At 33.6% G+C, this 24,411-nt stretch overlaps 1 protein-coding gene and 1 long non-coding RNA gene across 3 annotated transcripts in view; one reads left to right on the top strand and one right to left on the bottom strand.

Annotated features, from left to right (window-relative positions):
- LOC145942649 (uncharacterized) overlaps positions 1–24,411 on the bottom strand; it is an 81,003-nt gene that overhangs the window by 40,888 nt on the left and 15,704 nt on the right. Inside the window, exon 2 of the long non-coding RNA XR_014426397.1 lies at positions 21,214–21,253. This is a non-coding gene — a long non-coding RNA (uncharacterized LOC145942649). The remainder of the gene's footprint in view (positions 1–21,213; positions 21,254–24,411) is intronic.
- Positions 18,860–24,411, top strand: part of Tup (LIM1_Isl and LIM2_Isl domain-containing protein tup) — a 48,335-nt gene continuing 42,783 nt past the window's right edge. For both annotated transcript variants that reach the window (XM_083049574.1, XM_083049573.1), the window contains exon 1: positions 18,860–20,702. In XM_083049574.1, coding sequence (XP_082905700.1) covers positions 20,588–20,702 — 115 coding nt within the window. In that variant the 5' untranslated portion in view covers positions 18,860–20,587. The remainder of the gene's footprint in view (positions 20,703–24,411) is intronic.

Raw genomic sequence — 24,411 nt, 5'->3', positions numbered from 1 at the left:
GCGCCAAACCTTTAACCACTAAAAGCTTTCGAATCGCTGGTAAATTTGTCACCGGGCAACACCGACCGATAATGGCGCGCGCGGCGGAAAATAATCGCCGGCTCGCATTACGGCTCCATTACATACGGGATCGCGCGCGCGATCAAACACGTATTAACCCCCGCGGCGTTTTGTACAGGGCACCCCGCCCGTGTTTACCCCCTCTCCCTCCCCCTCCCCTCACCCTTCTCACACATTCTCGGGGATGGAGTATATCAAGCGCAAAAATGATCGATTACATCTCGAGTTATACGGTATACACATACATATTATACAATATACATATATATGTATATAAAATGCATATGTATGTAATATATTAAAAAAGTGTATATATAATTAATATAATATATATAATAACGTAAATAAATAATATATATATATTTATTTATTTATAAATTATATAGAATATAATTAATATTATATATATAATTATACGTATGTATAATTATAATTATATATATACACAAAGAGAATTTTCTCTTAGAATTTATATAATTATATTAATTATATTAATTTATATTAATTTATACAATTATATTAATAGATTTAATAGTAAATCTGGTTGGCACAATCAGATTTATGTGTGAACCTACCATACTGTTTTTTTCCGTGTATGGAAAGAATTTTATAAGAATTTCTTTGATTAATATTTATCACAATGAAAATAATAATATCTATTACAATAAAATATAAAATATGTTTGATACTTACTATGCAGTTTAGTAAAATTAATCGAACATGTTTTATATTTTATTGTGATAGATAATAATATCTATAAAAAATAATATTTTTATTGTGATACATATTAATTAGAGAAATTCTCATAAAATTCTTTCCATACCATATTGTCCCACGATTACTATGATTTTCAGGGTAAATTCTAAGAGAAAATTCTCTCAGTATATATTATATATATTAATTATATAATTAATATATGTATATATATTTTTATTTCTTTTTATATATATAAAAATGGCAGAATTGATTACGAATTGATAATATATATAATGTATGTATGATGTATATGTATATACAGTTCTTTTCTTACTGATATTCTCTTTCAGGAAAGCATATCCGAAACGATGACATTTTTTGGGTCTCTCTCCTGATAAAACAAAATTGATCCGAAAGTACATTTATAAATTCATCGTTCGTTTTTTCCGTTTCGCGAATTTTTTTTTAAACCAACTTACGCAGGTCAGTAATATTGCGAAACGTTGATATTTTTCGTCTCCTATAATTAAAATCGATTTGCGAGAGAGAGTGTATTTATAAATCTAGTATACGCTTGTTTCGCGTTTTTCTCATCTCTCTTGGATTTTTTTACCAACTCATAATTAATTCTGCCATTTTTTTTCGACATATACGAGTCAGATTTATCTGTGGCGCGTTTCTGTAAGACAATGTGCGAAATTGTCGAAATTTTATAACACGGTTAAAGGACAAAACTTTTAGTATTTACATTAATATGCCACGCAACTTGAGAGGTGCGCAAAAGGGGTTTATACTATACGTTACTACCCCCCGGGCGTTTTACAACCAAGGAGGGATTAATATTTTGGTTCGCGTTGCTGCATGTAATGGATACATCTAACGCCCAGAGGCTAATCATTCTTTTTTATGCATCGATAAATAAAAACAACCGAGGTAAAAGGAGCTTTTCTCCGATATAGTTGATTAGCGAGATCATTACGAAGATCTTTTTTTTTAACATATTTGAACACTATTTTAGATTCTGAAAGTGTAATGGATATATTTCAAACGTGGATAATTGAAAATAATCATCTAAATATATTTTTTATACTGCTTTGTGTATAAATAAAAAAGTATTTTTAAAAATCCCCCCCCCCCCCGTAAAAACGGCAGACATAAATGCAAAAGGAAATATTTATTACAAACGCAATAATTGCAATTATTAATTTAAATCAAAGTTTTAAAAAAAGATATCAGAAATTGTTATTTAAATAATAGTTGTGAAACTTTCGTGTTTATATTGTTATTTTTATTTCATATATTATTCCTCTCTTGTATTATTTCAAATATTTTAAATATTATAACATTATTTAAATAATATTACTTTTAAATATTATAATAAAGAATCATTAAATCAAAACAGCTGTATATATTTCAAACTAAGAAAACAATCAATATAATTTAATATAAAACATGAACAGAAACGAATTTAATAAACGTATATTAGAGAGAAATGAACAAAATAAATTTCTCTGAGAACTTAAATGCTATTGTCCAAACAATGAAAGAAATAATTATCTCAATTGATCATCACTCTCGAAATTTCTAACGAGAATATATATACATATGAAATATTTATTTCTGATTTATAAAATCAACTAAATATTTTGAAAAGAAGTAAGATTGTTTAATTAACAAAGAATTATTATTTAAAGTATGAAAGAAAAAAAAAACAATTCGCGTTTTACGTAAATATTTTTATTTTTTATTTCGAATAGTAGTTTTATCTATCTTTGATTCCCCTCCTAAATTATACATGAGTTTCATTAAAAATGTAGCTACACAAGTCTCGGGAGGATAAGCTCGGCGCTCGCAACACGAAGACATTCGCGGATAAAAAAAGCTAACAAGGTCGGTAAGCGTTTGGCTCCTTCTCTCTCTCGTTTTGTTCGATTTTAGTCCGAAGAAATGGACGCCCAGGATAGCTGTCTGTATCACGATGCACGCACACTGATATATATCGAAGCTGCACTTCTCTTTTTCTTTCTCTGTCTCCCTCTCTATCCCACTTCTCTTTCCATCTTCGCGTAATGACGGCTCGACTGATGCTAATTGAAATATCGATGCGTGTCAGCGGCATAATTGCGAGTTTGTAACTCAATTCCCCCAACGAGAGACGTTCTGCAAGAGCTTCATGTTGAATTGACATTTGCACATATTTTCCCTACTCGTGTATTAGGCCTAAAAATGCACAGCTGCATCAAACGCAGTCTGAAGTCTAATCTGGTCGAAGAACAGAAAGAAAACAAAAAAGAAGAAAAGAAAAGGAAGAAGAAAAGGAGAAAGAAGATGATTTATTCAATAGAATCTTCGGAATATCTTATAAAGCGGAAAAATATATCTATGTGGAGATGCATATCAACTTTATAGTTCTTTTGATTACCGATATATATTATACAACTAAAATGTTTACTCAATAATTTTTAATTTATCCGTCTGTTATTATCATCGGTTGTTTTTCGGTTCGTCAAATCAAATCAAGGTTCAAAAAACTTATATAGCTAAATCTTTTCGGTAACATCTATTTATATACCGTGTGTGAAGGTTTTACAGAGCCAATTGAATTCGTTGCAGATAAGTATCGGTCGCGATAGATCCCTCGTAATAGATAAATCGAAGGTGCGCGCGATCCTGTTTATTGTGAATGCGATAGAAAGGTCCGTTAAGTGATCAGAGATTCCGGTCAAGAGCGTCAAATCTTTATTTCTGCAGAATGCAGGTGTTGCTCTCTGTCTCTCGGTAGACAGGATCTGGGGATCCACACGAGAGATAGAGAGAAAAGTGACGTTCCATTTTAGATCAAAGATCGACGCCGCATCGTCCCGTCATCGCCTGGTGCGCAGACACGAGTATAACATATTATACAGGGTGTCTTGGAAAAAAGAGATGCATAATGAATGTACAATGAAGCTTATGACAGCTACGTGACGGATCAGCTGATACGTGACACGTGACAGTTTATAGCTATAACGCGAGATGACGAATTCGCGTTTCCATTTATCTCGCTTACATCAGTTATCGCATCGTATAAATGAACAACGCATATCAATAATATATGTTTTCAATTTGCAAACTCTCTAAATCCATAATTATCTTAGTATTAAACCGGTAAGATACATTTTTTTATTCATATTGCAGAAGAAAAGAAGAAATAAAGAAGGGAACAAATAGAAGAAAAAAAGAAATAAAAGAAGAAATGAAAGAAGAAAAGAAGATGATTGAATCTTTGGAAAATCGTATAAGATAGATTTTTTTATTCATAATACAGAAGAAAAGAAAAAATAAAGAAGAGAAGAAATAAAAGAAGAAATGAAGAGAAATGAAGAAATGAAGAAATGAAGAAAATTGAAGAAATGAAGAAAATTGAATCTTCGGAATATCGTATAAGATAGATTTTTTTATTTATAATACAGAAGAAAAGAAGAAATAAAGAAAAAAGAAGAAATAAAGGAAAAGAAGAAAAGAAGATGATTGAATGTTCGGAATATCGCAAAGCGGAAAAATCGTCTCTTATCGCAAATAAGCGTTGTACCACACGATTTTATTAACTTCGCGCGCGCAAACGCGTCTCTATTATTATCTCGATGATTAATATCGTATATAGACGGTCCCCAACAGCCGGAAGACGCGAACCCATCGCGCGGCGGACTCCCATCGGAATTCCGTTTCGAGGCTCGCCATTGAATCCATGAATTATTATACTCGGGCGTGAGTCGCGAGTTTAAGCGGCCCTGGAAACGGCAGATCGATATGGCGCGCCCGCGCAAGTCCGCGGGACCACCGTCGCTTTTGCCATCCGCGTAAATGCGCGTAGACGCACGTAGCATACGCGGTTGTGCCATCCTTCCCTTCCTCCCCCTTCGCCAGCCCCTTTCCCCTCTTTCCTCGCCCTTTTCCCTCTTTTCCATGGAGACACGCACGCGCGCATACAGAAGCGTCCCACCTGCGTATACAGGATGTCTCGGACTTTATTGCGTCACACTTTCTAGATTCTTTCCTAAGTAAGCAGGTAAGATGGTGGTGGGCTCGATGATTCTTTCGGAAAAAAAAGAGGAACCGATAGTCACAAGAAACAGAGAAGATAAAAGGTGTCTTGAAAATATATTTCGCTGTGATATGAATGGACGATTGTTCGTTGACAGGAAAGAATAGAATTCCCGAGAATCACACATGTGATTGAAGATAAGGATTCCTTTTCCTTCTTCGAAGATGTACGTTTCACCGATATCGAGGTGATTTTTTTTCTAATGGGAAAGTGAGAGGCTGATAGACTCTGACAAATGACGGAAGACAAAGGGGTTTCTTTTTTCGGAAATCTATGTCACTATATGATATAAAGGGCGACTCTTCGTTGACAGAAAAGTGAAGAGACTGAGAATTCGCAAAAATGATTCTGGAGATGAAAGTTTTTCTTTTATTTTTTGAAGAAAGCAGGTTTTTTTATTCGAAAATAATTGATGCTAAAAATTCTATGATTTTTGAAAACTTGATGCCAATTTCAAAGGAAAATTACTCCGACTATTGACGATATTTCACTCTACCATGTCTTTTGAAATATATATAGATACTAATGGATCTAAAAAATGAACTTAGGAAATGGTGCTCGTATCATCGTGTTATGCTACTGACAATGAGTTATTCACGTTAAAAAAAGCGCAAAGGATATTCCGCGAATTAAATTTCAAGAATATAAATGCTTAGTTTCTTTTATGTTGTACCCTTAATCTGAATCTGTTAAGAGATATGAATTAAATAACGTGACAAATCGAATTTTTTTAAACTTTTTAAATTTTTTTTAAGTGCGAGAAATTATTGGGACACTCTGTATATGAGAAAGTATATAGAAGCTGGCGAGCGTAACTCGGTTCATCTCTCGCGATAATAATTTCAACCACGTACTTGGAAGTATTTTTCGATACAATCGATAAAATTACAATAAATTCACTTTATTACTTTGTTCGTACCTATACATACTTATGTAGAATTTACTTATGTACTCTCTTTACTACTTCATGAGATTTCACTGTTTTACGCGCACGTATAAACGACGTAACTCTTCGTTCCACAAATTATTGCGAAACTCAATTTATCAATGAGAAATTTATCATATATCCAATACTAAAGCATATCACACTACATTTTGGAAATGAAATAATTAACGCGAAATAATTAATCTGTGTTTTCGAGTGAAACAACAAAGTGTGCAGGTGTGTTTCCAAGTAAAATAAATTTTTCTCCTAAAAGTTCTCAAACTTTATCGGATTACCTTCGGAGATTTCAGAGATTCTCGGACTTTCTCTCATCTTCAAATTTTCGATATTTGACATTTTAAGATCTTCAGATTGGATTTTCAAAGAGCTTTTTTATCTTCAAACTTTCTGATTCTTCGATTCTTGAAAGTAATTTTAAATTTTTGAGTGTTTGGAAATTGCTGACTTTTTGAAGTTTCATCGATGCGTGTTTCCGATTCTCAGATTTCGTACGATTACAAGTAGAAAATCCAATCATCGATCCAGAATTGTTTAATTTAATTTGTTCGTTTGTCTAATATTAAGAAAAGCTCGAAAGTGTCCTATAATGTTACACAATTTTATGAATAATTTAAAACATAAAAAATCTATTTTATATATATTATATAGTTTCATTTTTTAAGTTTTTATAAAGTAGTAGAAATGTGTGTAGATATATAAGTAATATATATTTTATATATAAATTATGTATATAATTTGCAATAAAATTCACGGAACAGAATTTCATTCATAATTTTATGCAATTTAGAAAACATTTGCAAAATTATAAAATATATGCATATATAAAATACATAATTTAAAACATAAAAAGTCTATTTTATATATATATATATATTATATAGTTTTATTTTTTAAGTTTATATAAAATAGTAGAAGTGTAGATATATAAGTAGTATATATTTTATATATAAATCATCTATATAATTCGCAACAAAATTCACGGAACAGAATTTCATTCATAATTTTATGCAATTTAGAAAACATAAATTATAAAATATATACATATCTCAAGGTAGACATATATTTTGATATGCGATAATACACACAAAATCATATAAAAATAATTTCCATCTTTAATTCTCGCGAACTATAGATCGTCAAAATGTACTCGAAAGACAAAGACAAAGACGTACATTTCTCTTTGAATCTTTGAGGACCAGTCCAGACAATATAACTTTGTTAAACGTCAAAAGGGGGAAAAAATGTACGAACATTTGGCAAACTATTTCGCGATTGATTTAGCAGCGGGAAAACGTTTCCGACGTACGGCGAGAAAACGGTGGAAGAGAGGACACGATTTATCCTCGATGTGTCGAGCGGTTCTTAACGCTCTCGACGGGGGCCCGGTAGTCGGTTCTTCGTAGAAGAATTGGGACACGCGGGGGAACCGCAACATCGCGCCGTCGACGTCGGCCAGGAGAGAAGAAGGTTCCAGGCCCGTAGTAAGGGAGAACCGTAGGAGGGAGGTTGATGGGGAGAAGCTTTTAGCCGGGCTAGATGGTGCCGAGATAACGGCGCGTCCAAGTGCAGAGTGCGCGCCGCAGTAAGTAGTATAGCGAAGATGCTATACTAAAATCGCGCGCGAGCGCATGCGTATACTTGTATGTGTGTATCTCACGCGCGGTCTCGCGTGTACTCGCCTATTCGGCGCGCGAGTATCTTCGACGAGGCTCGCTAAAGAGAGCAGTCGATTCCTCTCGTATAACTCCCTGGAAATTTCGAGCGGTTAAATAAACACGAGGAGACTTCGGATTTTTCGACGCTGCAAAGATATTGCTGAAAAGCTAGGTTTTTCCTTTGACGATACAAGATACAATGGACACGATATTAGTGACATGCAATTAGAAAATTATTTATATTAGATAATTTAATAATTATCCATATTTATATATTTTATAATTATCTATATTTTATTTATATTTAATATTAAATTATATGTATATAATTCTATAATATTCTATATTATTGTTGTTAGGTTTTTCTTTTGATGATACACAATGGATATGATATTAGTGACATGCAATTAGAGAATTATTTATATTAGATAATTTAATAATTATCTATAATATTTAAATATTCTATAATTATTTATAATTCTATAACATTTTATATTATTTTTATATTTAATATTAAATTATGTATATTAAATAATTTAATAATTATTTATAATTTAATAATGATCTATATTAGGTAATTAAATAGAAAAGAACTCCCGAGTCGAAATTCTTCTTTTCTTTCTCAATTTTTAATTTAATATTTCTATCTATGTTAAGCAACACTTAGTCTCTCTCTTTTAAAACTGTATTTAATTTATAGTTTTGCCGAAAACTCCTCTTTCAAATCTCTAACAGTTGTTTATTTATTGTCTATTTAAGATACAAAATAAAAACTTCAATTTCTAATAAATCGAAATCTCTTTAAAATCCATCTGGAATCCATAAACGTGAAAAAATTGAGGTTGAAAATAGGAGCAATATTTCGATAAAAGTTATACAGTCGACACACGATTCAAAGATCCAAAAAAAATCTAAAACGTCTCTCTGATCTATAGATCGTCTAAAATGGGCTCAAATTTTTAAAATTAAAAATTGTAAATAAAATTGTAATTGTTCTTTGTAAAATTAATAAATTTTACAAAGAAATCGAATTATAATTCGCAAGAATTCAAGACAGAAATTTATTTATATGTATATGTCGCATATCAAAAAATATATATTGTGTATGCTTTAGAAAAAAAGTTGTTAACTTGACTAAATGCATTCAACTGATTACGATTTCTTTATTTGAAATATTTAAGTATTTAAATTAAATACGACATATTAAATCTAACATTGTATTTGACTTAATATTTCAATTAAAAAAATGGTAATCAGTTGAACGCATTTAGTTCTTGACATGTATGTCTATCTTGACATATGTATAATTTTTCAAATGTTTTCTAAATTGCATAAAGTTATGAATAATATAATTCTGTTCCGCGAATTTTGTCACAAATTATAGATGATTTATATATCAAATATATAATATTTATACATACATACTACTTATACACAGAGAGAATTTTCTCTTAGAATTTACCCTGAAAATCATCGTGGGACAATATGGTATGGAAAGAATTTTAAAAATATGTTTGATTTATTTTACTATACTTTTAGTAAAATTAATCAAACATATTTTATATTTTATTGTGATAGATATTATTATTTTTTATTGTGATAAATATTAATCAGAGAAATTCTCATAAAATTCTTTCCATACCATTTTCAGGATAAATTCTAAGAGAAAATTCTCCCTGTGTACTAATTCTAAGCCTACTTTATATATGTATATGTGTATATACTAGTATATATGTATATACTAGTATATATGTATATACTAGTATATACTAGTATATACATATATACTAGTATATACATATATACTAGTATATACACATATACATATATAAAGTAGGCTTAGAATTAGTACACAGGGAGTGTATATATGTATATACTAGTATATATGTATATACTAGTATATATTTATATATATATATATAATATTTATTTATTTTTACATTTATATATTTATTGAATAAAAATCAAGCAAATCACGAGTAATTTAATGCGTCTAAGCTGTATAACAGACTCGTATAAATCAAGATTGCATCTTAAAATACGATGCAATCGGAAACTCAGAACTCATCGCCGACATACATACGCAGATCGATGGAATCGTATTGTTTAATGAATGACTTTGCGCATATCTCGCAAGCTTTATCGTTCATCCGTATTACATTTGCCGATGTATGCGTCGTCGACGATGAAAACCGACCATGTAAATTCGCATCTCTCCTCAGGTGGGGATTATGGTGACTCATAACGCAAAATACGCGCGACCGGAGCTATTTTCTACGAAGGTAGCGGAAGGATCCCCGAAACTACCTGGTCGTCAAGAGGCTGTACGAGACACGCGTCGTAAAGCCTGGCGCCAGCAATCATGATACGGGATGCACTTAACGTTTACGTTGTATACTGCAGTCGCAGTAGTAGCGTATATCGTTCTTATTACAGTCTTGTTGCTCTACGTGTAATTCTGGTAAGCCTCGTCAGCTGTTACAGAAAGTTTCGACCAGCGTTAAATCCTCGTGAAGTGTCGGACATAACTGATAAAAGCAGACATAACTGTTGTAGCTTCTATATGCATCGACTCTTCAAGTATGTAGACTCTTTGTGTCGAATAAGAGTAAAAATATTTTGGAATTTTATTATAAAATGATTTTATGATAGTATTATAATTTTTATATTATAATTTTATTATAATATTAAATATTATATGATGTTAAAATTATAATTGAATATTGAAATTTTATTATAAAAAAAAATATAAAATTATTTTTTTTATAATAATAACTCCAATATATAAATATTATAATTTTAATATTACAATTTTATTAGAATATTATAATAAAATTTTATTATAAAAATAAATATTATCATAAAATTATTAATTTTTTTTATAATAATAACTCCAATATATAGTATAATTTTAATAGGTATTATAATTTTATTATATTATATAATAAAATAATTTTATTATTTAAAAATATTGGAATTTTATTACATGAAATATTGAACAGTTTAAAAATATTGCGATAAAAAAAATTAAAATAAAACAAATTTAATTCATCTATAAATCTATAATTAAATAAGAATACTTAGTTATTATATATATAAGCTAAATATACAATCTTTAGGAATTTTTTATGAAGGAAATAATTTCGATTGCTATTCGCTTCTGCTTAGTGTCTGCATTGATTTACATTACAGCTTTATTTGAGAGCACACGGTGGTTCTCCTAAATCAAAATATTGTAGAGGCTATCATTGGAGTGTCCCAGAATTTACGACGTTACCTGGGTTTCATAGAACCCTCCCCCCTTACCTAGGATCTACCCTCATTAGCACGGATTTATCGGTGTTTTCTTCCAAGAGAACATAACTGGCGCTCATGCGAATTCCAGTTTCCCAAAAATTTTCCAAAACCTATCGGCGCCGGAATCATCGAAACCTTGTTTCTTTTTTTTTTTACAAGCTCTTTTCCAGAAAAGAATTCCGGAAAACAAAAGATGATATACTCCTTTTTCCCTATTTCTCTCGATTCTTGTGACCATATGACTTTGCAATAAATTGCAGATATAAAAGTATCATTTATTTCGTGAAGATTTATTATCACAACTAGCTAATTTATTATCCAATATAATCCTAAGAAAAAATCCTCAATGATCTAACTATATCCGGAAAATAAAAGCATTTCTCTCTTTCTTGCGCGTAATATATTTCTTTTTAGTAAAAATTATACATTCAATAAAATAATAAATATAAATTTAATGAATTTAATAACATGTATTCAATAAAAATTAAATATATATTTTAGGCTACTTTTTGTTATTCGAAACATCAGTTTATTTTCTGACTTCGCCAAACCGCAGTCAGATCGATATTTGTCAGAAAATATTGGTGGGTAGATTTTTTTGACGTTTTGGAATTTTTTTTGCCGCTTCTGTAAAATTCCGTAGACTCGTTATCGGAATTTCAGACGTCGTTTACAAGGTATATAGCGGGAAAAGAGCAGCGAGTGGCGCCTCCGACAGGCTCCGTTGCGGCTGTCGTTGTCTCTTCACGAAACTAAATCCTACCTACTTAAGCGGCTCAGAGCGGCTCCCGATACGACGGGTGGTCCTGAATATGGAGGTCAATCGGTGCCCGGAGGCGTCTCTCGGTGCGGAAGAAGGCCTTTAATCCGTCGTAGGTTTTGCGCCCTCTCCGCAACTACCGTTACCCTTAAATGTACCCTCTCCTTCTCACTCCCGCTTCGTAGATTTAAAACACATCGCGAACTTAACCGAGTGTTGTGTCTTGTTTTTTAAACCCTTCGCTCTTGACGATCCAAACGAAAATAAAACGCTGATTGAATGAAACGCAAGATTTCAATTCTTTATCTCTGTCTCGAAATACAAATATAATTAAATATATTCCAATAATTTTTTATAGAGCATTTTAAATATATTTATATATAATAAATATATTTAAAATTATAATTTATTAATAATAAATATATTTTTTAATTAAATTTAATTAATTATAAATATATTTATGATAAAATAAATTTACAGTTATAATAAATATATTTATATTAACGGAAATAAAACACGCCGAAATAAATATATTAAACATATATTTATATTTATGTTTAATTAATTTATTTCAAAATATATTTATAATTAAATTTAATTGAAAAATATATTTATTATGAATTATAATTATAAGAAATATATTTATTTTTGAGAATTTTAATTATAAATTTATTTATATTTTGTATAGAGAATATACATGAAAATTAAGTAGGTCGTTTGAAGGACAAGTTGTTATTTCCTCTCATAGTGTTTCTTTTTTATTGCGCTTATAGAAGTATAAAAAAGTTTTAAAGTTATTCTTCCACGTCCAATAATTTCCCCAACATTAACAGAAATGAAGAAAAAGGGATTCTCCTCGGAGATCGAAAGTGAGAACTTCTCGTGTAAACGTCGAGAGTTTGTCGCGTCAAATTACTATCTAGTTCCAAGCAGCGGAGTCGTGCCAACGTTAAAATAGCAGGCTGACAATGGGAAGAAGAGATTCTCCCTTTCCGCTGCAGTGGCTGGGGCTGCACACACTTGGGTCTTATTGTCAGCGTTTTGAAGTTCGCGTGAATTATCGCGGGCCGTCGAGCATGCCTTGTGCGCAAGCTCTTGAGAGGTCCGAGCGAGAAAATATATGAAAGAAGAGGGGGAGTAGGGGGGAAAAAAATGAGGGGGGAGAGAAAGAGCATCTGCCTGGAATGCATTCGGCGCTGATAGCTTTGTCGGCTTCTACACGCTCCTACGCGCTCTGAGCCGCTTAAGAAGCCTTCGCTCCCACACTTCACAAAGCAGTGCCCCCTTTCCCCCTGGCCCCCCCACGCCCCCCGTTGTAAAATCTTGTAATTCCGACACGCGCGTTGCGCTTTACCGCTCACCGAGAGATGGACGATTTTCTTTTGATATCTCGTAGAGATATATTTCTTTCGATTTATGCAATTTTTCGCCCTAGCATTTTTATACTACTTATTCTCCCCCCTCCGTTTTAAAAGGTCTACTTCTCGATGATCCAAGGTAGAATTCTTGAATTTTTTTATTTTACGTATGTCGTGTATGTTAATATGAAATTTCTCACACATGATTTTGTATTATTGAAAATGCATAAAATCGTAAATAAAATTTTATAGTAAATTATAGATCATCTATACTACTTATTCTCCCCCCTCCGTTTTAAATGGTCTAATTCTCGATCGACGATCCAAGGTAGAATTCTTGAATTTTTTTATTTCACGTATATCGTGTATGTTAATATGAAATTTCTCACACATGATTTTTTGTATTATTGAAAATGCATAAAATCGTAAATAAAATTTTATAATAAATTATAGATCATCTATACTACTTATTCTTCTCCCTCCGTTTTACATGGTCTACTTCTCGACGATCCAAGGTAGAATTCTTGAATTTTTTTTATTTTACGTGTATCGTGTATATATGTTAATATAAAAAATCTCACACATGATTTTTTGCATTAAATAATACATAAAATCATAAATAAAATTTTATAGTGAATTATAGATTATCTATTAAAATGACGTAATGTATTTTACCATGTTAACAACTATATACGGTATACATACGATATGATAGGATTTTCTCTCATTGTCAGATTATATTGAATATGAATATTATACTGAATACGGAATTATATTTTATGAATTATTATATGAATTATTAGAATTCATAGAATTATATGAATTATTTTTTATATATGATCAGAGCCATTATAACATGAAACTTGCATTTCTTTCAAATTTCCTTCAATTTTAACATTTTTTAAATCATTTATTCTATCATTTATTTTATTTATTTTTTCCATCTCGCACACATGTAGTATTTTTTCATCTACTTATCTACATATTTTGAAGCGTTTCATTTTTTAAAAGAAGTCTCTTCGCGCCGGCTATTGTCGAACAAGCCGAGACCGACCATATATGGCCGATATTTTTCCGAATTCTCTCGCGCGCCGATCGACTCGTCGGATTAGCTAATGCGCCGCAAGCGAACCGCGAAAGCTTTCTCACCCCCTTTTCCCTTCCCCCCGTTTTTTGTCGCGCGAAAATCGCACCGCGAAGCCGCTTTTTTCCTCTCTTTCTCTCACTCTCTCCCGCAAGCTCCCTCTTCTCGCCTCGGCAGAAAGGGACTTCCGCTTGAATCGCGCCGTTGTTATGCAACACGCAAAAGAGAAAGAGAGAGAAAGAGAGAGAGAGAGAGAGAGAGAGCCACACCTAGGTAGGTAAGTGTATCCCATGGCATTCAAGTTTTTATTCAAACAATTCCTTTTTGTCGCGCGCGGCTGCGAAGAGATCAATATTGTTAAATTCTGCGAAGTAATTTTTTTTATCCTGGAACGCACACAAGCAGAGAGAGAGAGAGAGAGAGAGAAAGAGAATATAAGCGAAGCAATAACTGTTGCGTTAATTGCAATAGTTGCTAAGAGCGAAGATCGGTCTTATACTATTACGAGAGTAATTCATTACGTCTTCTTTGTCCTCGTCTCTGTATTTTCCTTTACTATTTTGATAATTCGATTGAAAAGTTATCAAATAAAATTTGTCATTTAATATACGTTGATGAATATAGACATGTATACATAGCGGGGAAAAAAGCAGCTTTTTTTTTCTTACAAATTACCATAATATATTGAATATTTTACGTCGAATGAGAAACGATCGCATTTAGCAAATGACGATATCTTATCTTTAGCCACTTTATAGAACTATAGTGTCGTGGTCTAATGACATTAGCTTTCACTTTCGTTAATATATTGGATCGATATTTTTTCAGTAATGTTAAACGCGGACTTCGAGATATCGAATTTTTTTAACTTTAATTCATTTGTAGGTTAATTGATAGATTATCGCAAACTCATCAGTATCGCGTATCTCTCCTAATCAGGTATAATGGATTTTTTCGACATTTGTCGAATTGCATTCTCGATTAATTTTTTGTATATATAAAGAATCATCTCTCTTTATCTAAATTGAAATAGAAGACTCTAATATTAAATATCAAATTATTTATTTTATTATAAATAAAAAATTATTTATTTAATACGTTTCGACTCATCCTCAGCAACTGTCGAATACAAAATCTTTTATTTATTTTCATATTTACATTTTCATTTTATTATCAATCTGCCGAGAATTATTTCCTTGAGAATTAGCTTGATAATCTGTGTATAATAGAAATCGTGTTTTTGTTCTGACTGAAACATGAAAAAAAAACGACAAATATCGCGAGATATCCAATCCGCCATTCCGCAGACGTGATCTCTTCAAAGATTGATAAAGCGGCGACGTGTCTTATGGAGACCAGACGATTTAACGAGACTTAAATCGCGCAAAAAGCTCGCTCGTCGAATCATAATGTCGGATAATGTGACGAAAATGAATTACCAGACCCGACGAGCGCGAAGGAAATATTTACTTCCGCGAGAAACGCGCGCACGTTCCGCCATTCCGGGAGGAAAAAAAAAAGACCGAGTAAAAATCAAGTCGAATTTAATCCGTCGTGATAAATATATATCTTTCTCTCGTCGTGATAAAATGATATTTCAGGAGAGACATCTGAAATCGCTAATTAGACGATGATGCGAGAGTGAATTAACCCGAAAAATTGAAGAGAAAATGTGGATCGGATCGTGTCGACGAGTCTGCATTATAAATTTAATTTGTTTTATTATATATAATATATATTTCTATCTATGTGTGTGTGTATAATAAAAAATTTATATAGGTATATATAAATTTTTTTATTATATATCCAAATTATATATATATAATAAATAATAAATTATATATATATATAATAAAAAAAATATATATAAATTCATCGTTAAAAAACGTTAATTACAAGCTACGGACAATTCGACTCCATTATCAAAAGAATACGCGTAGAATTTAATTAAATTCTTACCGCAAAAAGCATTGAAAAATAACACTTTATTCCGTTTAAATATTTTGTTGTTAATAAACGTTACTTTTAGCTGCGCGCGTTATCTGTAGCATATTGTTTTTAATAATACGATACCGTATACATAAGCCATTTTGTAATTTTCTCGTCCAAACAAAGCGCATCCTGATTAAAATAACGCGAAAAATACTACAATTTATTCTTCGTTTAAAAATAATTATGAGTTTTCGAAATATCGATCTCCTCTCGTTTCTCTCTCTCTTTCCATTTCGTTACAAAAATAACTTATAAATTACTCCGCCCTCTCTTTATCGAAAGACTTCTGCGAGATTAATGGAGGAACCTCTTTTCGGGGTTTCCGGATTCGCTTATTCTCTCGCATATATGTCGAGAGAACCCTTTCACATTTCCAGCTCAGAAAATTCTCCAAGTTCTATCTTACTAAGATGAGTCTACGTCGAGATTAAAAGGCTACACGTTGTATACCTTCATTTTACCTGACGGAATCTCCGAATCCAACTTTTCGATGCGCGATGTTTCTAATCTCTGTCGGACATTGCGCAGAAATCGACCTAATCGATACCTCGAGCAGGAAGAGTCTCTCTCCCGCCGTTCCACGGGAGACACAAAGTGTTTTCGCGAATATTTTTCTTTAAATATTCCGAATGTTCTCGTAGGAAGAGAAAAAATAACGAGAAATAAAGGGAAACGGCTGTTTTCCCGAAATTTAAGATATGAAAATAAATGTCCAGGTCGAATTTTTTTCTCTCTTACTCTCTCGATCTCGATTTTCAATCTAACATCGATTTTTTTTATTTCAAGCAGTTTAGATTACTTCTCTTTTTTAAACTGCTTTTAATTTATAATTTAAAGACCGTTTGTTTGTTACCTATTTACAAGCTGTATAAAGTAGGAGAATTGAATTTCTATGTATACATATATATACAAGATGTTTCAGGAGGAATGATCAGCATTCTAGGACATAATTGTACACATAATTTTAAACAAAAAAGTTTATATAAACATATGGTCTATCCTGGATACAGAAATACATGTTCAATTTTAAGAACAAATACATTTATTAATTATTATTCTATGAAACAATTAAATTAAATTTTAAGCTTACAACGACTAATTAATAATAATTTAAATTAATTAATAATAATTTTGGCATGGGTGAATATGAGACATTTTAATTACACCAAAAATCAAAAATTTCAAACTAATGCACGACTTATCAAACATGAACTAATGTTTACTTTACATAAGTTGATAAATGTATTCGTTTTTAAGATTGAACAGCTGTATCTTTATAATCATTCAGAATAGGAAATATGTTTATTATATTTATGTAATTTTTTTTGTTTAAAATAACGTGTATGTGCAATCATGTCCTAGAATGCTAATCATTTCTTTTGAAATATCCTGTATATATACGTGTAAATTAAACTCGAAATCTCCCGTACGATCTGCACAAACGTGAGAAAATCGAGGCTGAAAATAGAAGAGGCAAAATTTCTCCGCTCGAGTGTCTGTCAAATTTGCAAAATTGCGCATCGCGCCCTGGCCGCCATTGCAATTAAATTACTCGCGATGATCGCACATATACATATACGTGTGCACATATATATCTCTCTCTAATCGTTGAAAAATTGATGCTGAATCTTTGACGACTTGTCTCGTGTATTTATGTGTAAAACGGTTTCGCGGCTAATTAACCTTGTACCTTATATATTCGCTCTATTATTATTTCACGACGTCGCGTACGATCTCTGCAAATTATTCAACAAGCTTGCCTTGAGAAGTCATTTTGTACACAAATACTTTTTCTTCTCGCTAATTTATCCGCTTGAGAAAAAAATTCATCAGGTAAAATCAAGCGTAATCTTATACAGCGTAAAAAAAAGCAGAAAGCGTTGGCTCACGATTTACTAGAATTACTAAAATTTCTAAAATTACTAGAATTCAGAGGATCGCGGATCGGATGCAGTTATATCGGCGCAGCCTAAGATAGGCGACCGCGAAGTAGCGGAAAGGCAAACACAGAGGAGAGAAACGCGAGGAAGGAGAGACGAGAGGAAATATCAGTGAGCTAAAGTCGAACGGACACGGGACGTAGCGTGCTACGGGAACGACATAGATACCGGGCCGTTTGGTTACCACTCAGCCGACATCACGGGTAGTATCACAGCAGCGAGGCGGATTAACGAAGAGAAAGAGAGGGAGAGAAAGATAGAACGAGGCGAGGACCATACAGGAACCTGAGGACCGATAAAACGCTGAAGAGAGAAAGAGAGAGATGGAAAATACACGCCGGCGAAGACGAACAGACGAGTACGAGAGACGTGTCTACGGTAAAAGAGAGAAAGAACGATACGAGACAAAGGAACGACGAAGGGCGACCGAGGGTGTACAGAGAGAAGGGTGGCAGCAGGAAGAAGGAAAGCGCAGGAGAGAGGAAGAAAAAGAGAGAGACAGAGAACGCGTGGGCATCGCGGTAGGAGGAGAGCTCCGCTGATGGAAGGGGAAGAGTGGTGAAGGATACTTGGGGGAGAGGAGAGACAGACAGAGAGAGACAGAGACGAAGAAAGACAACGACGGAGAAGGAGAGAGAGAGGGTAGGCACACGCAAATCGATTAGATGCGCGCGCGGTCGGCCATTTTGTTGCCGGTGCACCGGGGGGGTCGCAGAGGCGTGGATGCTGGACGGCGTCGACTCCGATCAGGACGACGAATCCGATGCGCGTTCGTGCGTCGCTCTCTCGCGTTCGATAGGACGCCCGAGGATGATGGGGGGGAAAGATTACGGGGGGGAGCGAGAGAGGGGATGATTGTCGAGGAAGGGGTGGAAGGGGGAGGAATGGTGTAGAAGGGGTGGGCGGGAGTGGAGGGGGGAGAGTTGGACGGTCTCTCCGGTTAGGTTGGGTCGGGCTTCTCCAGCAGACTATAGCGAGACACCTAACTGGCAGTCAGTGGCTCCCGGGGCCCTGCGTCGTCAGTCTCGTCGGGGTAGTTTCGTGCAACCTCTTCGTGGGTCTCTCCTCCTCCTCTCTCTTTCTCTCTCCCCCTCTCTCTTTTTTTCTCTTTCTCTCTCTCTCTCTCTCTCTCTCTCTCTCTCTCTCTCTCTCTCTCTCTCTCTCTAGGTGCCTCCCCTTTCTTTCTCTCTTTCCATGAACCGACCTCTCTCTCCTCTCCCATCCTCCCTCCTTTCCTCCCCGGGCCTGTCTTCCTCTCTTCCGCGGTCTCTTTCTACCTTTCTTGTCCGTTTTCTACCAGAATAGTTGTTTCTTTTGCTTGCCCTTGCCGTTGTCTGTTGTCGTGTGCAAAGCATTCGTATTTCGTGGATCTCGACAGTGAATTCTCTTCGCCTCCGGTGAGTGATAAGAGCGAGTAAATCGTGTCGCGATTTCTCGGACTCGCGCGAATGGACCGGTTGACGATTTCGGAGCCAGCTCCTTCTTCGTAAGAGCGGAAAGGAATCAGCAGCCGTCAGGTACAAGGAATATCGTCAAAGTTTTGCGTCGTATCGTATCGATTTAACGTTCTTGTCTGGCGAATAATCGCGAGAAACCGCTCGCCAAATTTGCGAGATAAGCCGAACGGGTGTGGTATCGCGAAACAGAGAGAGAGAAAAAGAGAGGGAGAGCGAGAGAGGGGAAACCGCGTGGTAATTAGAAAAAAATCAGAGTGCAAAAGAATCACTATCGACAATAGCGGAGGAGAAGATAATCGCGGAAGTGTCCGGAGTGTGAATCGAGAGTGAACCATCTTCGATCAAGTGTGGCGAAAGTTGAATCAAGGTTGAATCAAGTTGGATCCGCGAAGAAGTCGAAGAAACCTTCGATACTATCGGAGCAAAATCCGCACCCGGTCGGAAACTGGTTCATTTTGTGCTCGAGATTCGTTGCAACTTCTCGCGCGAACATACTCTTCATCTTCAACCAGAAGTTGACAATGCGAATCCCGCGATGTGCAAGTATCCAGGAAAGGACACCTTGGACTAAATAATTCTCCGAAAAAGAAAGTTGTCCATTCGCGTGAGAATTCAGTTTGAGACGAGGCGAAGACAAAGCAAAAACAATGCGAATCCCGCGACATACATCAGGTATCCAGGAAAGGACACCTTGAGCTAAATAATTTTCTAAATAAAGTTGTCTGTATTCGCGTAAAAATTTAGTTGAAGACAGGGTGAAGAGAAGGTGAAGACAATGCGAATTACGCGATATAGTACAGGTATCCAGAAAAGGACACCTTAAAGCTGACTAATTCTTCGAAGAAAATTGACCATTCGTATGAAAATTCAGCTCGAGACAAGGTGAAAAAAGGTAAAGATATGGTGAAGATACTGTGAAGACAATGCGAATTCCGCGATGTGCAGGTATCCGGAAAGGACACCTTAAGAGCTGAATACTTTTCTTAAGAAAGTTGTACATTTGCGTCAGAATTCGAGACAAGGTGAAGACAAGGTGAAACTCCACCGTTTCCATACAAATATACGTATCTTCCGCGTATCCGGAGCAATTTGATTTCCTCGTTGGCTTCCGAAAAGGGGACGGAAGGAAGGTAAACGCCGTGGAAGTTTCGCGAATTTAAAGGATACGACCGGTACGAAAGGCTTCAAGATTGCTCGAAAACCGTCGCGCGACGTGCGCAGGAGTGGCAGAGCTGCGGAAATAGGGGGTGCCGGCGTAATGCAGCGGGTGGGCGCAGCCGGGGGGCCCGGGCCCATCGGCTTCCAGGGCCCTCCGAGATCACTGAAAATCTCGCCGGTCAACATACAGGACGAACCCACCGACCCCACGCAGAGTAAGTAGTTCTGATCTTTTTCTTTTACGGATAAACACGTCTTTCTCTCTTTTTGGGACACAAAAAGCACGCGGTGAGAAGAAAAACTTTGCAATGATGTGACCTACACAGAGAGAATTTTCTCTTAGAATTTATCCTGAAGATCATCGTGGGACAATATGGCATGGAAATTTTATGAGAATTTCTCTGATTAATATTTATCTTTATTCTGATTAATAAAACATAAAATATGTTTGATTAATTTTACTATGCAGTTTAGTAAAATTAATCAAACATATTTTATATTTTATTGTGATAAATATTAATCAGAGAAAATTTCATCAAATTCTTTCCATACCATATTGTCTCATACGATTATCACGATTTTCAGGGTAAATTCTAAGAGAAAATTCTCTCAGTGTACTTTTTTTTTATTGCTAGATAGAATTTAAATGCTCCATCGGGCTTTTGATAAATTCGCACAAAGTCACATTACAGCGCGATTAAGATAAAAACATAATTTAAGACTCACCGGTACGATGTCCAATCGCGGAGTTAGAGAACGTAGCGATCTGTAAAATACAAATATGTCCAAATTATAGAGTATCCAGAATAATTAATATATACAGTACAATAAAATAATTAATATGCACGAGTAAAAAGGTAAATTTTAAAAGAAAATTCTCTCAGTATATTCACAAGGAAACCGCTTTCACGGATAGAATTTTTGAATTTAATTTTACCTGCGTGTTATGGGTATATTTATAAATAATATTATAATATTTATAAATAAATATTATATAATAGTAAATTTATAAATAAATATTATATAATAGTAAATTTATACGTAATCTCGCTTCAACGTTATTTACAACATAATTCTAAGAAAAGCGTATAATAGATAAATTTTATTCTCGAGATGACACATTCACTTGTATTGAAAAGACAATATAGTCTCTTCATTCAGACTCTTCAAGATCAAAATTAGAATCCGACTGCGAAATATACATCTAATTTTTCAATCTTTTTATTTACGAAATTTTCGCGTGCAATAAAAATCTCAACTTTATCTTCTCTTCGCCCCGAAGATAAATTGACAGAATCAGCTAAGAAGATTGTAATACTAGACTAAATATGTGTGACCATGATACTAATAATATATATAATTTAATAATCGCTTCTCAAACGAAAACTTTGTGCCTATTAAATAAGAGTAATTAAAATAAAAAAGAAGATATAAAAGATAAGATACAAAAGAATAAAGAAAAGATAAGAAAATAAGAAATAAAAAACAAGATATTGTGATGTCTCGCATACATATATACACACATTTTTATTCTTTCATCGCAATTTTGATTGCTCTACGTATTACGGCTAATTTTTGCTCCATCAAAACCGATTTTTTATTCAACGACGAACTATGGTTTTCCATCAATTAACGGCGATTTGCAATTCATTACATCGTCGCTGATTCAATCAATGCTTGAAAAATCCGTCCGCCCGGTAATTAATTTCATTGCCACTTGATTGCTCGCGCGTCGCGTAATTAGATTGTTTAAATAATTATCTTCTCGTATATTCGCTATACTCTCTTTGCCGCAGAGTCATTAAATCAAAGGACAGAGGTACATTAAGTAATATGTGATGCGTCTATCAAAAAAGAGCGCATCGCCGTCGAATGAAAATAATCGAGGGGGTTCATTTCGAATTATATTTTAATTATAATTATATTTTTACTCTGGTTTATACCCTGAAATAATCGCGGAATTAACGGTGAGAATTAGCGAATCAATCTCGATCAACTTTAAATTGTGCTTATATGGACCGCGAGAAAAATGAAAGCTAATTTTGTTTTCACAATTTATTTTCGTCAAAGTAAATTAGTTGTTTGTACTCAGGTATTAATTTCTTCAGATTGCTTTCTTAAAATGTTGATATAATTATCGCGCAGGGATATATAGATATAAATAATTTAGAGTCTCAATACAATAACGTGTGCAATACTTTTATAATTATCTGTTAATTGCAGATCTCAGATTTGAAATTGCATAGAGTGAACTAAAGGAACCGTCGGCGAAAACTTTTCATAAATTCTGTGTGTAATGAAAATTTTATATCCAAAGAAAGATTATATAAATCAAGCGCGTGTTTAAGTAGAGTTTAAATGAACTACGGAACTTATATTAAGTTAACTTGTGTTATTCGCTTTGTAATTACTCGACAGATATCGTATTCTAGATATCTAGTCGAAAGTAAATAAAATCTTTTTGTAACATTTAAAACCGTTGCAACGATCGAATCGCGGATATTTTTTCGAATAATTTAGAAATAATTAAGTGAATTTATTAACTCTGAAACGCTATTTATTGCGGAAAAGGCGTTTTCTCGTATCTATAGTAATTAATATTGACCGTAAAATTAAACTGAAGTAGAACAGAGATATATTATAATTTTAAGTTTCTTTGAATCAAGAACGGTAAAATTATTCGAAGATCTTTAAATTCAAACAATCTGCGATTTGCTTGGCTTTTGCATTTAGTAAAACCATGTTGTACAACTGTAACGAACACATTACATATCCAAGTGTCAGAACTTTTGACACTCAGAAGCTAAAACTCTTTGTAAATTTCTTATTTTTAATGTCAAAGTATACTAATCACTGCTTTGATGTATTATAAATTTTTTAATTATAATAATAATTTAATATTGCAAGTGTTTTAATTTTTCCAATATAAAAATTATAAGATATAAAATTATAAATTATTATAAAAATTATCCAAAAGAACAGATTTTCTTACAAAAATAAGTTCACATTCACAATTCTTATTTCATCAATATATCATCTATTCGCGATTTTCTCTTGTTGGACAAATTTATATATGTATACATATATTGTATTATGTTATCATCTTTGAGCGACTGTTCTGGCCGCAGTTGACGACGCAAACTCGATGCAGAAGTCGGTGCTCGCGAGCTCATTTATTATTAATTCGGGTTATCGCATTTTCATAATTGGATACATGGAATATTCAACGATGCGAAACGATTCGCCGATGATTTTCTGTAATTAAATGTTACAGTATTGCGTTTAACACGTGTTTTTCGCGCGCGCTTACGCGTGCGAGCCGACGAGAGATGGCAATTATCATGGGGCGACATTAATATCTGCCGTATTTATCGCTCATAATTATTGCGACGCTATATTATTCGCGAGTAAGAATGGCGAGTAAAAGTGCGCGCGTGCATCACGATGGGATCGCGCTCTTTAATTTAACGCTCGCGATTAATTTGATAACGTGTTCGATGAGACGAATTATGAATAATTAAGGAGGCGACTACACGAGAACAAAGAATAATTAAATTCATGGAATTGCGAGATCACGGTTTAATCTCGAATTGCGAGTCTGATTTCATAAAAGAATGAGGCTGAACTTTAATCCTGTTCACGGAAAAAAAATATTAGCTACCTTAAGCTAAATTTTAAGTGTCCCTATACGTTTAACGAAAAATTCCCGGTTAAACTATAGATTAGAAATTGTATTAATTACCATAGCTAAAATTTAGACATAGTAATTAAACTTCAGGTGTAATATAGGAGTACTTAAAATTTCGCTATGATATCTAATAATATTTTTTTTTCCATATTATAATATCGCGAATATCCTTGCAAAAACGTAAATTATCAATTCAAAAGTATCTTAAATATTTGATAAAGCAATTAAATAATCTT

Source organism: Prenolepis imparis, unplaced genomic scaffold (genome assembly GCF_030444845.1).
Source record: "Prenolepis imparis isolate NDT839.2.m4 unplaced genomic scaffold, iyPreImpa1.0 SCAF_11, whole genome shotgun sequence".
In the NCBI taxonomy this organism is placed as follows: Eukaryota; Metazoa; Arthropoda; class Insecta; order Hymenoptera; family Formicidae; genus Prenolepis; species Prenolepis imparis.
Note: the sequence above shows the minus strand (reverse complement) of the source record. Positions and strands in the feature narration are given on the sequence as shown.